The following is a 14299-nucleotide window of genomic DNA, read 5'->3' as shown; positions in this document are numbered from 1 at the left end:
CAAGAAACTGAGTTTTTCACAGACAACAGAACAAAACCACAAGTCATACAGCCAAAGTATGCACCGAGGAGAAAATTTTGACCTCAGACAACACTCAAAAGCAAAGTCTCTCTTCCCATGAAACCAAAGGACCTGGACATGACCGAAACCTGAATGCCAGAGCCCTTTCAGAAGCGAAGGGTCTGCTGTCCCTGAAGAGCCGGTGCTAAAGCCCCCTTTATCACACCTCACCATAAATGGCCAAATTCCAACGCCCTTCAGTGAAAACCTGCCCTGCATACCAACCCTCTTCCCCTGACTCGTAAAAGCTTGACCAAACCCCAGATCAGGGAGCCACAGCTTTGAGCCTTGCCTCCTGTCTCCTTGCCAGCTGACCTCGCAATAAAGCCTTTTCTTTTCTCAAAAGCTGGTGCCATAGTACTGTATTGGGTACTGCACCCATCGGGCAGCAAGCCCTTTGCTTGGTAACACTGGTCCTGTATTTACAGACATAAAGCATGGTCTCACCCAAATTGGCATGGACCATATAAATGCTGAATTTACAGTCAGCGCATCAGAAGAGCAGTGAATCTTAGAAGCTTCCTCACAGTCCCTGTTGCATAGGCATGGACGGTGTGGAGTCTTTACATATTTCAGTATTTCATACGACATCGAGTCGACTTACCTGCTGCTCCATGGTCCTTGGATCAATAAAAGTCACCAGGTTGGTAGAAAAGTAACCAATCACATTTTTCATTTTACAAGCATTTCCAATTTGAAGGCACAAAGAACTGAGAACTTGGGGATCCAATGAGGTCTGAGGCATGGTGGTCCCAGAGGAGATGAAGGGGCCTTCAGCATGAAACTGGTCCCCTGTTGACAGTATCCTGATTTCTCCACTGGGTTCTATCAGCATGTCCACTGTCAGGTTGGTGACGCTCTCTGAAGGGGGGTATGCTTCGATCACGCCTCCTGGGGGGAAAAGCATGGGTGAAAGGTGAAAGGATGAGCTCACGTGGACAATGCCCATTAGAGCAAGAGGAAAGAGCCCAGGCTTTGGCAGAGGGACTCAGGCTCAGAGCCTGCATCTGCCATGTCTTGTGAGACTTTGGGCAAGTAGTTTCAATTCTCTGAACTTCCTTTCCCTCATTTTTAAAATGGGCATAATAAGACCTACCTCACCAAACTGTTGTGAATCTTCGTGATACTGTGTCTATAGTATTTAGCCCAATGCTTGGTGTATAGTAGGACTCAATGAATGGTAGTTTTTTGGGGTTTTTTTTGCTGTACGCGGGCCTCTCACTGTTGTGGCCTCTCCTGTTGCGGAGCACAGGCTCTGGACGCGCAGGCTCACGGGCCCAGCCGCTCCATGGCATGTGGGATCTTCCCGGACTGGGGCACGAACCCGTGTCCCCTGCATTAGCAGGCAGACTCTCAACCACTGCGCCACCAGGGAAGCCCTGAATGGTAGTTTTGATCGTAACTAGGAAGACACCGTAAAGATCATCAAGCCTATGCCCATTCAGTACATAAACAGAACCTGAGGACTATAGCAAATTCCTCAGGGGGAATTAACTGCCCACAGTCCACAGTTTGTACCTTGATGACCACTGCGCTTTCTGTTCAACTTCATTGCTTTTTGAAATTTTGACAGGTTAGGGCTTTTACCAGGCATAAGAGAACACTGGCCATTATGTCAGCCAAAGGACTTCTACATATAGCTGGTTGTTTTAAAATATAAAGCCAGGAGATGCTGCCATTCTTGAAGAACAGGTAAGCTTGCTCCGTGCTGATAATGGGAGCTTCATAATTTATCTTATTTTACCTTTTGCTCCAAATAACAAAAATCATAGAGGCAAATTTGATGTTCATAGCAACAAATTAGCCCTGGATAAATTTGTGGCCCAGCTCATTGGTGTCCACAAAATTCACATAGCCCTATTTTCTGTTTCTATTTTCTAGGCCTAACTTGTAAATCTTACTGTATATATCCCTTTTATAGAAAAAAATTTAAATATTATTTGTGAAGAATTAGATAACATAATTTAAAAGTAAAAACAATTAAGTGTTCCTAGACAAGGCAGCCTCTGAAGCCTGACAGTATTAAGATAAACCTGGCCTGTATTTCAAGAATTTGCTGGGAGGTGACCTCTGCCCACAGGCTTTGAACAGCATATATGGTTAAATCCTGAAATTTTAACAATTCTCAAATGCAGCCATCTGTTACCTTATACAAAAGGCACTTTCTTTAAATGTCTATAAATGTGGTTGGAGCTGGTCCTAAAGAAAACTGAGTTTCAGAAGGAAAACTGATTTATCTTTTCTGTTGGTTTGAGATGTGCTTTTCTTTAAATGAGGTTCCTATTGTGTGCTGTACCCAAATACCGGTTGCCGGGGATTTATCAAGGTAAAGGTAACAAAACAGCAATGACACAATGCACAAGAAAAAGCAAAAAAACCTATTGAGTCTCTCTGATTCAGAAAACTTTGTGGCTTTAGCTATCACCTACATTTTGAAAGATGGTGCTTCAGTGAAAACACATTGTCCTTTATAGTTACAAGATTATTTTACTTCAAAGTAGCTTATTTGTATTGTCTTCTCAGCAATAGAACCATGGTTTTTTCACTGTTAATTTTTTTCCTTTTGAAGCAATTAATTCCTCTTTTAAAAATGTATTGCCTTTGATATAATCCTATGACAATGTAGAAATCAAATCTATAGCACACTTTGTGACCATAAGCACACTTCAGAGAGTAGAAATGAAATGAAACAGGCAATAGGGGAAGATGGCAGGAGATGGTGGCCTAAGCGTCAGGAAACCTGGGGGAAGGCCTCTCTCAGCCAGTGAGCATTTTATGCAGGGCCTGCTGTATGCACTGGGCTCAGAGCCCGGCAGAGGTTTGAAAACACATGACTTACCAGAACTGGATTTTTGAGACATGCTAAAATTGTAGGATCTAACTGTGTTCCCATTCACCACGAATTTGTTGTGTGATTTTGCCCTAGTCACTTCCTAGCTTTAAGACTCTTTCTTTGTCTATAAAATTGGCTCAATAAAGCTTGTTCTGCCTCCCATAAATAAGCACTGTGATTACAACCCAGCTGGGAGAGAGGAAGAAAGGATAGAGATGAAGGAGGTTGAGGCAAAGCCTAAGCTTGTGGTTATACAGCTCAGGTGAGACAGTGGCTAGGAATACCCTTTCTAATCTACAAAGCTCCCATGAAAATAATAGATTAGAGGAAGGTTTGCAGACTGACCTTATAAGATCTGGAAACTTCCTAACATCCTGTCCTGTATGGACCTGAGATCTTCATGGTCTTACCCTCCTAACTTAAAAAATTCCTTTATTCTTAACCATTTTTTATTACATGTACCTTATTTTCTTCCATTTATGTATGGGGTTGACTCTTTTAGCTTTACTTTTCTGGCAGTGGGTGCATGTGGAAATTTGTAGAATCACAGAAATTTAGATTTGAGGGGACATCAGAGATTGTGCATTAAAACTGCCGCCCCCCGCTTCTCCCTGCACCAGTGAAGAATCCTTTTTCAGCATTCTTGTTAGATGGTGGGCCGTCCAACGCCTTGCTTAAATAATTCATTAACAGAGTGTTTACTATGCCCTTCCACCCCACTCTGCCTTGCAGTATATTCCAATGCCCAACAGATCTGTCCTTTCCCATGCGATCTCATACCCTGAGCTAGGAGGTATTCCTTGGTAAATACACCCATTGGCTTTGGCCAAGACTCCTGGAGCAGCACAGGGGTAGCCTTTTATTGGCTCTGCTATGTAATTGCAGAGTGATTCAGGGTGAGTTACTTAATCTTTTGTACCTCACTTTCCTCCTCTATAAAGCAAGGGTGATAATGGTACCCACCTCATAGGCCTGTTGGGAGCATCAAAGAAATTAATATACGTGTACTTAGAATAGAGTCTAGCACATAGTAAGCACAGACTGTGCTTGTTATGTTATCTTCACTGTGCTATTCTCAGTACTGGGTTGTTGCTGCTGCTGTTGTTAGCATCTGATATAATATTATTATAACACTATTATATATATATATATATATATATATATATATATATATATATATATATATATATATATACTTTTTTTTTTTTTTTTCGGTACATGGGCCTCTCACTGTTGGGGCCTCTCCCGTTGCGGAGCACAGGCTCCGGACGCACAGGCTCAGCGGCCATGGCTCACGGGCCCAGCCGCTCCGCGGCATGTGGGATCTTCCTGGACTGGGGCACGAACCCGTGTCCCCTGCATTGGCAGGCGGACTCTCAACCACTGCACCACCAGGGAAGCCCAACACTATTATATATTCATGTTAATATATTATCATCATTTGACAGTGGTAAAGAGTGGAAAGATATCTTCTGTGGTCTGTATTCTAGCCTTCTCTGATAATTCATGTGGGTAAGCATATAGGAATATCTGCCTTACACTGTAACCTTCTGGAGAGTGAGGGGCAATGTATGGCCGTGCCTCGGTGTAGCACTCCCACAGGACCTCTCCAACTGGGGATAAGCAGCATTTGCTCCATTCATTCCCTCATCCACTGACCTCCTAATGTCATTGGAAAATTGAGGAGAAGTCAAGAGGAGGAGGATGAAAGAAACAGAGGCTGACTTTGCTCCAGGACTGTAGAGGATCTTATTTACAAAGTCTACCTTCAGAACTGGAAGTGAGACCATTTCTGCTCTCCTAGAAAATGGAAGGAGAAACTAACATTTCTTAAAGACTTATTTTGAGTCAGCCTCCATGGTAGGAACTTTCATATCTGTATTTCATTGAATCCTCCCAACAACCCTGTGAAGTAGGTGAGGAAACTGGGCCTCTTAGGGTTTAAGAACCTACCTCAAGGTCAAGGATGAGATCTAAGCCCAGGTCATCTGATTCCAAAGCCTACTTCTCAGGAGAAGTCTGTGGTGCAAAAATATGGTCAGAATCTTGAGCTATGCATGGCATGCTTGGTATGCTCAGTTCCTGCTTACTTAAGGGCTGAGTGCAAGATAAATATTTAGGCAAAGTTTAAAAGAGAAAGAAAGTCTGCTTGTAGGAGCACTTTTCTAAACCAACACAAGAGTTGCAAGGTATTCAAATTGGCCCCAGCTTGACCCAAAACTAGAATTCAAGATTGTGCAGACTAATCCTCAATAGAAGCTTTACAGTCTTATTTACCTTGACTGAGAAATGTTTGGAGGAATTTCCTCCATGTCGGGAACCGTTTCTCATTGACTGGCTGTGCGTGCTGTGCTAAAATGCCCGCCAGCTCCTCGGAGATCTTCACCAAAGCTGGCTCCTGCAGAAACAAATTAAATAGAACCACAAGCAATTTTACTACAGAAATGAAAACTGCTTGTGGAGTGATTAAAAACCAGGCCTCCAACAGGCAAAAAAAATGTGGTTACTGTTTACCCAGAGTCAGAAAGCCATTTTGAAAATATTCTCTATTTTTCCAGCCATTTCAATTTTCATATTTCAAAGTGACTTGGCCCCTAAATATTGCTGCTAATCGTGCCTGTTGTCTCCAAAAGGCAGCCTTCTGTCTGGGCATCAGGCAACCCCAGTTTCAGACCCACAGCAGCCTGACCAATGGCATGTCCTCGAGCACTGTGCCTCCCTACTCTGGGCCTCAGTTTCCCATTGTGTAAAAGGTGGGGTTCGGGCTTCCCTGGTGGCACAGTGGTTGAGAGTCTGCCTGCCGATGTAGGGGACACGCTCTCGTGCCCTGGTCCAGGAAGATCCCACATGCCGCGGAGCGGCTGGGCCCGTGAGCCATGGCCTCTGAGCCTGCGCGTCCGGAGCCTGTGCTCCGCAACGGGAGAGGCCACAATAGTGAGAGGCCCGCGTACTGCAAAAAAAAAAAAAAAAAAAAAAAAAAGGTGGGGTTCACTACCTTCTCCCTAAGGTCCTTCAGACTGGAATTTTTTTTTTTCATTAAGAAAGATTTTATTGATGTATAGTTGATTTACAATGTGTTAATTTCTTCTGTAGAGCAAAGTGACTCAGTTATACATGTATTTATATTCTTTTCCATTATGGTTTGTCACAGGATATTGAATATAGTTCCCCGTGCTCTACAGTAGGACCTTGTTGTTTATTCATTCTATGTATAATAGTTTGCCTCTGCTCCTCCTAAATTCCCATTCCTTCCCTTCCCTGCCCACCCTCCCCCTTGGCAACCCAGATGGGAATGTTTTTTATACTATGACCCTAACAGAGCTGATCTTGGGAGAGATCATGGACTTGGCAGGGTCTTTCTTGGGCACCTTCATCTCTTTAAGCCGTGCCCATTCCCCCTGGTTGGGGGGCCTCCATGTAACTCTGGTATCAAAGCCTTAAACCATGGCTGACCCTGTAGAGGTGGGATTTTAGGAGGGGGCAGGTTGGAAGAGTGAGGTGGGGAGGGGGGTTGGCCTCAGTCACCTGATGTGCCCCACTAGGTCATAGCCTCATCTGCCAAGATGTGAGGCTGGCCCCACGTCATTGTACAACAACCCCAAACTACAGAGCATCCTGTCAAAATGAAAACAGTAGGAAACCCTCTGATGAATAAGAAACCTGGCTTTTTGACATGAAAAGACTCGGTTTGTCAGAACATTTTGTTTTTGTTTTTTTTGGGAAAGCCTTAGACTATCTAAAATTTTTTAGATAGAAGCCACCTCTTCAGATATTTTTTCTCTCAGAAGAAGAGCAGGGCACTAGACACAAAACATTTGATGGGCAGGATTCATATTCAAAATATGGGACATTGACAAGAAAAACTCAGGCTTGCTTTGGGTTGCTGGGGAACTTTCTAATCTGTGAGTGAACATCAGTATTTGGAAGAATCAGAAAAGAATCAGCTTTGGTGAGTGGGGCAGGAAGGAATCTTAGAAATCATCTGTACAGCCATTTATTTTCAATTTCCCTGCCTTTAAAAAGTGATTGTCCTCCCCCCTCCCCCAGCTCCTTGGAACATCTGATTCATTCTGGGTCCCATGCCCTCTAAAAATCTACAATAGAAGACAAATAAATATCTGAGAGTACACTCTAGGCAGGTCCCAGTAACCTGAATAATTTCTGAAATATCCAGAAAATCCTTGTGGTAGAGTCTCATTAGTTAGCTTAGTAAGTGCTTGACGTACAAAATAAAAATGTCATGAGGAAGGGAGAGTGCCGCCGCCCACCCTTGTTCAGGGTGGCTCTCTGCACAGTTGGGGGTCGTGAAGAAGGGCTGGGGAAGCCAGCTTACACAAGGAGCCTCTACCTTGGGAGTTAATAGGCGGGGAAGTTGCTGTCAAAGCCCGAGCATTTCATATCCTGCACAGTTTAGCACAGTTTACACCTCCTCTGCTCTTTACTGTACATTACCTTATCTCCCCAAGGCCCTGCATCTAAACCATAAACAAGCACACAAAACACGCAGTTCCAACAACCTGGACCCCGCTTCTTGGTTCCTTCTTTGAGCACTGTCCTCCACACCCATCTTTCTTTTTGTTTTACACTTGTTTCAGTTAAAACCATCCTACTCTATCGAAAAAGACCAACTGTCTCTGCTTCATGCAGTGCCCCAAAGCTGGGACAATTGAAGCACGTCTGTAGGTTCCCACCCTGCTTGGGAAACTAAATGTCAGGGAAGGAACCCATGCAGGGCAGGCCCTCTACCAGGACAGTGGAGACTTCCTTTTTGTTCTGCCCTGATTAAAGGGCCCTTTCTGCCCTGTTTCTGAAAGGTGTTGAACCATCTGTCCAGTGGTCTGCTGTCTGCTCTCACATCAAGTCAGTTCAAGAGAACTAATTCATTTATTCATTCATTCATGCAGCAAATGACAGGTACTTAGACTAGTCAGAATCACTGAGACAGACAGTGGAATGATAGTTGTCAGGGGGAGGGGGAATGGGGAGTTAGTGTTTAATGGGTACAGGGTTTTAGTTTTATAAGATGAAAAGAGTTATGGAGATGGGCGGTGGTGATGGTTGCACAACATTATGAATGTATTTAATACCTTTGAACTGTAGACTTAAAAATGGTTAAGGTGGTAAATTTTATGTTATGGGTATTTTACCACAATAAAAAAAATTGAGGAAAAAATTACAGAATGTCAGGCCTAACTGAACTAAGGAAAAAGAGTGTTTACGTGTTGGGGTGCGGGGAGCATAGAGATGGAGGTGAGATAATGAGGGAGTATGCGAAAGCTTTGCCACCTAAGTCTTGAAACTAGCTCTCTATCTGTTTAAGGGTTAAGTCAAAACTCCTCAGTACGACACACAAAGGCCCTCTGTGACCTGGCCTCTGATTCCTAATGTAGCCTCACTTCTCTCCTTTCTGGCTTTCAGTCTCGCCCCAAACTGCCCTGGCTCAGTGTCTTTCCTCCGCCTTCCTTCCTCCCCTGCCTCACCTAGCTGACTGCTCCTCACTCCCTCTGAGTTAGTTCCAGTCATCCCTCCCCCAGGAAGCCTTCTCTGCCATCCCTGTGGGGTATCCTTTCCCCATGCTCTCCAGCTCCCCGGGGGCTCCTTAATGGCGTGGTCACGTGGCTTTGAGGTCAGGCTCCCCAGCGCTCGGCACAGGGAACACTCAATATTTGTGGACTGAGTCGTGGCGGTGATAAACACAGGGACCCAGCCCCGAAGAGCTGAAGTTACAGAATAAGGGAAAATGTGAAACCTCGCAACAGGCTCCCTCCTTGCTGCTCAGGGACCACCTGGGGGGATGACTATTTAAGAAGCACCAATTCTTCCTGGGTGGATTTTATGAGATTCCCGGCCTCTGAGGGGCACTGGAAAGATAAATGAGGTGACATTTATGAAGTGTCACCTCTGATGCAACATGCTATGTGAGGGCCAATAATTAACTTGTGAGGCTGTAGCTTGCAAGAGGCATCTGGACACTGTGTCAGGCTGCCCTCACTGCCTCTGCTTACAAAGCCAGCCATTCTGCCTTGATCTACAGCATTTGCGCTGCATACAAAGCCATAGCAAGGGGGTAAATTTCCTAGAGGAAAGTCTGCTGTGGAAATTGTGTCCCATCATGAGAAGTACAGGGGTGAAGGCACTTGCAGGGTGACATTCGATAGGGGATGCTGAGGCACACAGATGCAGCTTGGGGCCATGAGGAACTCTCTAAGAAAAAGATACGCAGAGGAATAATGGGGTGGGAGGTATTAACTGTTCAATTTATTTCTTTATTTTGAAAGCATCTGATAGGAAATAGAAGGATTATACTAAGAATGGCCTTAGTTCCAATGAAGAGACATCAGATGCAAGTTCTCAGCTTGGGGAGAGTTTCTGTTCTCTAGTGTTTATCATTTTGCATAGTTCGAACACAATTACCACAACTTTAAGGGCAGATGCTGATAACGGAAGATCTGTAGCTATTTGGGCTTATTCTGTTCAGAGTAAGCTTAAGTACACACTGATGCACACAGACACAGATGTACAAAACCGTGCCACACAAACCCCCAAATTCATGTGAATCATCAGAACAGTATTCATAAAATACTTTCTCTTGTCACAGCAGGCTCACATTCATTATCTCCTTTGGTCCTGACACCAACACTCTGAGGTGGGCCAGCACAGGATTATTTCCCCTGCTCTACAAGTGAAGTAGAGGCCCCTGGAGTGAGGAGGCTTGTGTAAGATCACTGGCTGAGTTGTCAGATTCTGTTATTGGGTGATTTTCAACATGTGATTGAAGACAGTAAACAACGGAGTTGGGGGAACCATTGCTAGTTTGCCTTCTTCCCCACTGCTCTTCACCCTTGCAAAGTGTGTGTGTGTGTGTGTGTGTGTGTGTGTGTATAGAATATCTGTTACAAGCCAGCAACCGGGGCACAGATTCTCTATCTTACATACTTATGAAATGAGTAGTTCAATGAGGCACATCAAGGTGATAGACTACTGGTTAGTGTTTCAGAGAGTTTATCACCCATATGGAGCAGACCGTTTAGAGCTAACAACTCTGGAGGTGTGGAAAGGAAAGCTTAGACCTCATGGGTGATAAACAAATGTTAGAAAAATACCCTACACTTCTTGAAAAAAATCAATTCCAGATCTTCATTCCATTATGATGGCACTGGCTCTGGCAATGCACATTAGCTGCTGGCCTTCGTGGAGCTAACAGCTCTAGAGCAATTCCCATCCAGGAGGAACCTGAGCCGCATCTGTGCCACTGCATAGCCTTGTCACCCAGTATCCATATTTACCCCTCAGAGTGCATCAGTGGTAGTCATGACCTTGGAGTGTTCCAGGATAACTGCAGGGCCTCCATCAGCCTGACCAATGCATCCTAGAGATTCTTGTCTATCAAGCATGGACCTTGCCTCTCAGCTCTCTCTCTTTTTTCTATCAGGAAAGTATAAATTTGAAGGAAGAGATATTTGACTGAAAGAAATTCAGGATATCTCAGGGGAAGCTGCGAGCATATCCAATTTAATATTGCCCTCAATGACTAAAGCTACTTCAAGCTCCAGAGAGTTAACTTTCCCAAGTAAATTCTAAGTGTGTGTATGTGTGTGTGTGTGTGTGCGTGTGTGAGTATGAGTGTGTGTGTGTGCGTGTGTGTGTGTTGGGGAGGATGAGCAAGGAGGAAGAAAGAATACAAATTAGAATGCTCTATATATCAATCTCACCAATACTCCTTTTATTTCAGAAGCTTCTTTGCTGGATCGGCAGTGGTGAATTAAGTAAAATAACTTCTTGGCTAATCACCTCCAATCTCTCACATCAGACACTGGTGGTGTTCAAAAGAGAAACCAAGGGACCTACCTAGATGATTCTGCTTTATAGAGCCTTCTGATATCCCTAAATGGAGGAATAGGGCCCAAAGTGCAAGACAATCACTTGAAAAACTAAGCAAGAAAGTCAATGTTGAAAGAGGCCATCTGGAACATCTAAGACAAATGCCTCATGTAACAGAAGAGGGGATAGTGCTTCTACACTCATTCAGTGAGAAGACAGGAGCTCTCTGGCTGCCTGTGGCTCTGGGGTGAGTGGTTTCCACCACCCCTGCTGCCTCTTTCAAAGGGAAGTGTGGGTTCCATGAAAGGTGCTCAGGATTTGAAAGGCTAGCAGCACAGAGATGGAGAGAAGGGAGGGATTCCTAGCTTGAGGGTGAATTTAGGAAGGTTACTTTGCTTGCACAGGACACTTTTTACCACTATGGTTATTTTTAAGGTAAAACAATAGCTCTCTCTTACTGAAAGCTTACCATGTGGTAGGTCTGTGCCAGGGATTTTATATTTATTATCTCAAAGCCAGTCTCTGAAGTAGTAATTATCATCTCCATTTCATGTCAGACACCCGTGAAGTAGCAAACTGGGATTCAAATCTAGTTGCTACCAGTATGCCATAGTGCGATGAGATCTGGGTCTGTAACTGCCATCAGTGGGCATTGATGGTCCATCTGGGTCAGATTTAGATCATCCACATGTGATGCTAAGTCTGTGCTGTCAAATTTATGACAAATGGTAGAATGGACATCTGTTGTTGGCTGCCTAGTATCTTTGTCCCCTCGTTCCAGGTAATGATATCCCCAACTTCCTTTCAGGAACTGTCCCTACCCCATTCTTAGCTATGCAAGAATTGAGAGTGACTCCACGCTTAGCTCCAGGGATGGGCCCCTGGTTAGCAAAGCCATACCCTGGCCACAGTGATTGGTTCAGGAGGGGCACATGACCCAATTAGGCCAATCAAGTGTTTGGAAACACTTGCTGGGGCCTTCTGAGAAAGAAGCTTTTATGCTCTTCTGAGAATGCTGCCTAGTGAGATGTTCTCTCTTCCTATTACCTTGACCGGGGACAAGCTCTAGGAGCTACTTGACTAAGGACAAGCTCCAGGAGCCACTGGCAGCCATCTAGCGACCCTGGGGACAGCCAGCCTTAGGATGGAGCAGACATTATGCACAGTACGGAGGAGTGATGGAAAGTAACTGGGTCCTTAGTGATACTGAGCCACTTGGATTAAGCCTTGTCTGATGCCAGAGCCAATCTCTGGATTTTCAGTTAGCTGAGATAATAAATTCTCTTTATTTTTTATTTTTATTTTTAAAAATTAGCTTTATTTTTAAAGTCATTTTGAGTTGGATTTTCTGTTATTGAATATTAAACATTTTAAACTGATACAAAGGGGTGGGCCAAACCATGTATCCACAATCCATGCTGGATGCTTAAGCCAGCAAATACTCTGATCACTCTGTGCATTGGTTACTCTCATTCTGCAGTCAGTAGTGAGGTTTGCACTCATTCCTTTCCATTAAAATCATTAGCAATCGTCCCTCTTTAGAGTGCAAAAATAGGCTGAGAGGATGAAGAAAAAATGAAAATGTCTTCAGCAAGTCATAAACTACTTCCCTCACCTACTTAAAGTTTAAGGACTACCTTAATACTCCATGTTTAATTGTTAATTGAGAGGTTAAAAATCAAAAATGCCAATTTTGCCTTCGATGAGATGGAAAATTATGCTGCTGTAGAAGGTAACATAATGTAAAACAGCCAACATTACCAAGGCACACAAATGCTTTTGGTATGTAAAATTGCTTTGTAAAATATTTGCTCCATCTGCTGAAAGCGGCAAAGACAATTTTCCCTTGATAGCTAATGGCCCATCTTGGCTGTGTGGCAAGTGATTCGCTGCGGTGGCGGCTCTCATTAAACAGAATGGTGAAAATGTGGTATATAATTCCATACTTATGTAGCATTATCCACTCGCTGCTTCTCGAGAAGTCTGTCCCTCATTATCCAGGCCTCCACCTTGCACCAACATGCAGGCCTAGCAGTTGATTTGACTCGAGAAGTGTTTTGTCCAACTGAGGCACATATGTTGTGCCTCCATTCCAAAGCTCAGCACAACTGCTTCGCCCCGACCAGAAACGCTAGAGAGGTTCATTCCCTTTCAGCTTCCCGGCTCTTCAACTGCTGTTTCTTTTTTCCCGTCTCCACAGGGGGCCATGATTTTCTTTTTAGGCTCACCCTGTTGCGCTGCATGCTGGGGCTTTCAATAGATAAAGATTAAGCATTTCTTGAAATTCTTACTTGAACTTCGCACATACACAAAAGCAGGAAAAATTTTTCCCGTGGGCCAAAGCGGCCACCATAAAAGCCCGACAGGCACTGCCCTTGGTTCATGGTGTATGTGGTCGTCTGTGATCACGCTCTTTAAAGGAGTTGTTTACACTATACTCTGAATTACTTCAACATCTGCTAAAAGAACAATTAAAAATAAATAATCCAGGGTGGTTTAAAAAAAGAAGAATATGTTCATGTTTTGGCAATGATATTAAAAAGTAGTTACAGCAGCAAGTGGTAGATTTTTTAAAAGATATTTTAAATGTTGGGCAATGGGTTTAAAGGCAATTATATTAAATATGAGTGACATCAAGTAAAAACATATGACTGTTTTAAAGATTACACGATATTTTAAAGCAGAAACCACGCAGTTTAAAAATCAACCGTAAATGGTAGTGGCCATAATTATTATTATTGACAATAGGTTTCTTTCTTTCCAGTTAGAGACATATCGCTGGTTGCGAAAACTGCATATGCTGAAAAAGCTCTTTCGTTGAAAATTAAAAACAAAAGAAAACACATGTGCCCTTTGGACTTGATTTTTCATTCAAGTAGTGGGGAGTGGGGTGAATCTGTCGACCGAAATGGGAGACTATCAGGAGGACTTATAATTTTATACAAAATAAATGGGCAAGCATCTGCCTTTCTTAATCGGATTCTGTACCTTCTTTGATATCTCCACGTGTACAGAAGTATATACTTGAGGCGGATGTGAAGGCGTTGTATATTTAGTATTGTGGTTTTTCCTACAGACCTGCTCATTAAAATACCAGGGTAGTAAATCAGTGAATTCCAAACGTGAGGAGTTTTTGTTTGCTCTGGCACAATTACACGAAAGTCTGGGTCTTCTCAAGGGCATCCCTCTCTCACCAAGGGGCATGGAGGACAGACCACCAGAAGCAAATGGCGCAGTGGCCGGCAGAGGAGAGTGAAACCCACTCTGAATCTGTTCCAAATATCTGTGCCTGCTCTGTGGCTTCAAGCAGATATTTCCAAAAGAACTCCAATAGGGACTTCTGTATGTGGAAACATAACCAATTCTCGTTCCTCTCATCTTTTGCTTTATTCCGTCCTTCCACGCTGTTATCGCGAAAACTGGTAGTTAAATTCAATTGATTCAAAATATTCCGGATCCATATGGCCGCCAACCCTGGAGCTGAGGCGATAGCGCCTCACTGCTGTTCTCAAGCATTTGCCTCTCCCCTGGTCCCCAGATGGTGGGAGTAACATTTAAACCTCCTTTTCTCTGCCTTGTACAATA

General features: G+C 43.8%; 1 protein-coding gene across 3 annotated transcripts in view; it reads right to left on the bottom strand.

The window, feature by feature from the left end:
- LOC308614558 (IQ domain-containing protein H-like) overlaps positions 1-14299 on the bottom strand; it is a gene marked incomplete at both ends in the record, with an annotated part of 99772 nt that overhangs the window by 49856 nt on the left and 35617 nt on the right. For all 3 annotated transcript variants that reach the window (XM_081229012.1, XM_081229013.1, XM_081229014.1), the window contains 2 exons: positions 665-951; positions 5171-5291. In XM_081229012.1, coding sequence (XP_081085138.1) covers positions 665-951; positions 5171-5291 — 408 coding nt within the window. The remainder of the gene's footprint in view (positions 1-664; positions 952-5170; positions 5292-14299) is intronic.

This window comes from Mesoplodon bidens, assembly GCF_964165515.1.
Source record: "Mesoplodon bidens genome assembly, chromosome: 3".
Lineage (NCBI taxonomy): Eukaryota > Metazoa > Chordata > Mammalia > Artiodactyla > Ziphiidae > Mesoplodon > Mesoplodon bidens.
This window is presented reverse-complemented; position numbering and strand designations above follow the sequence as displayed.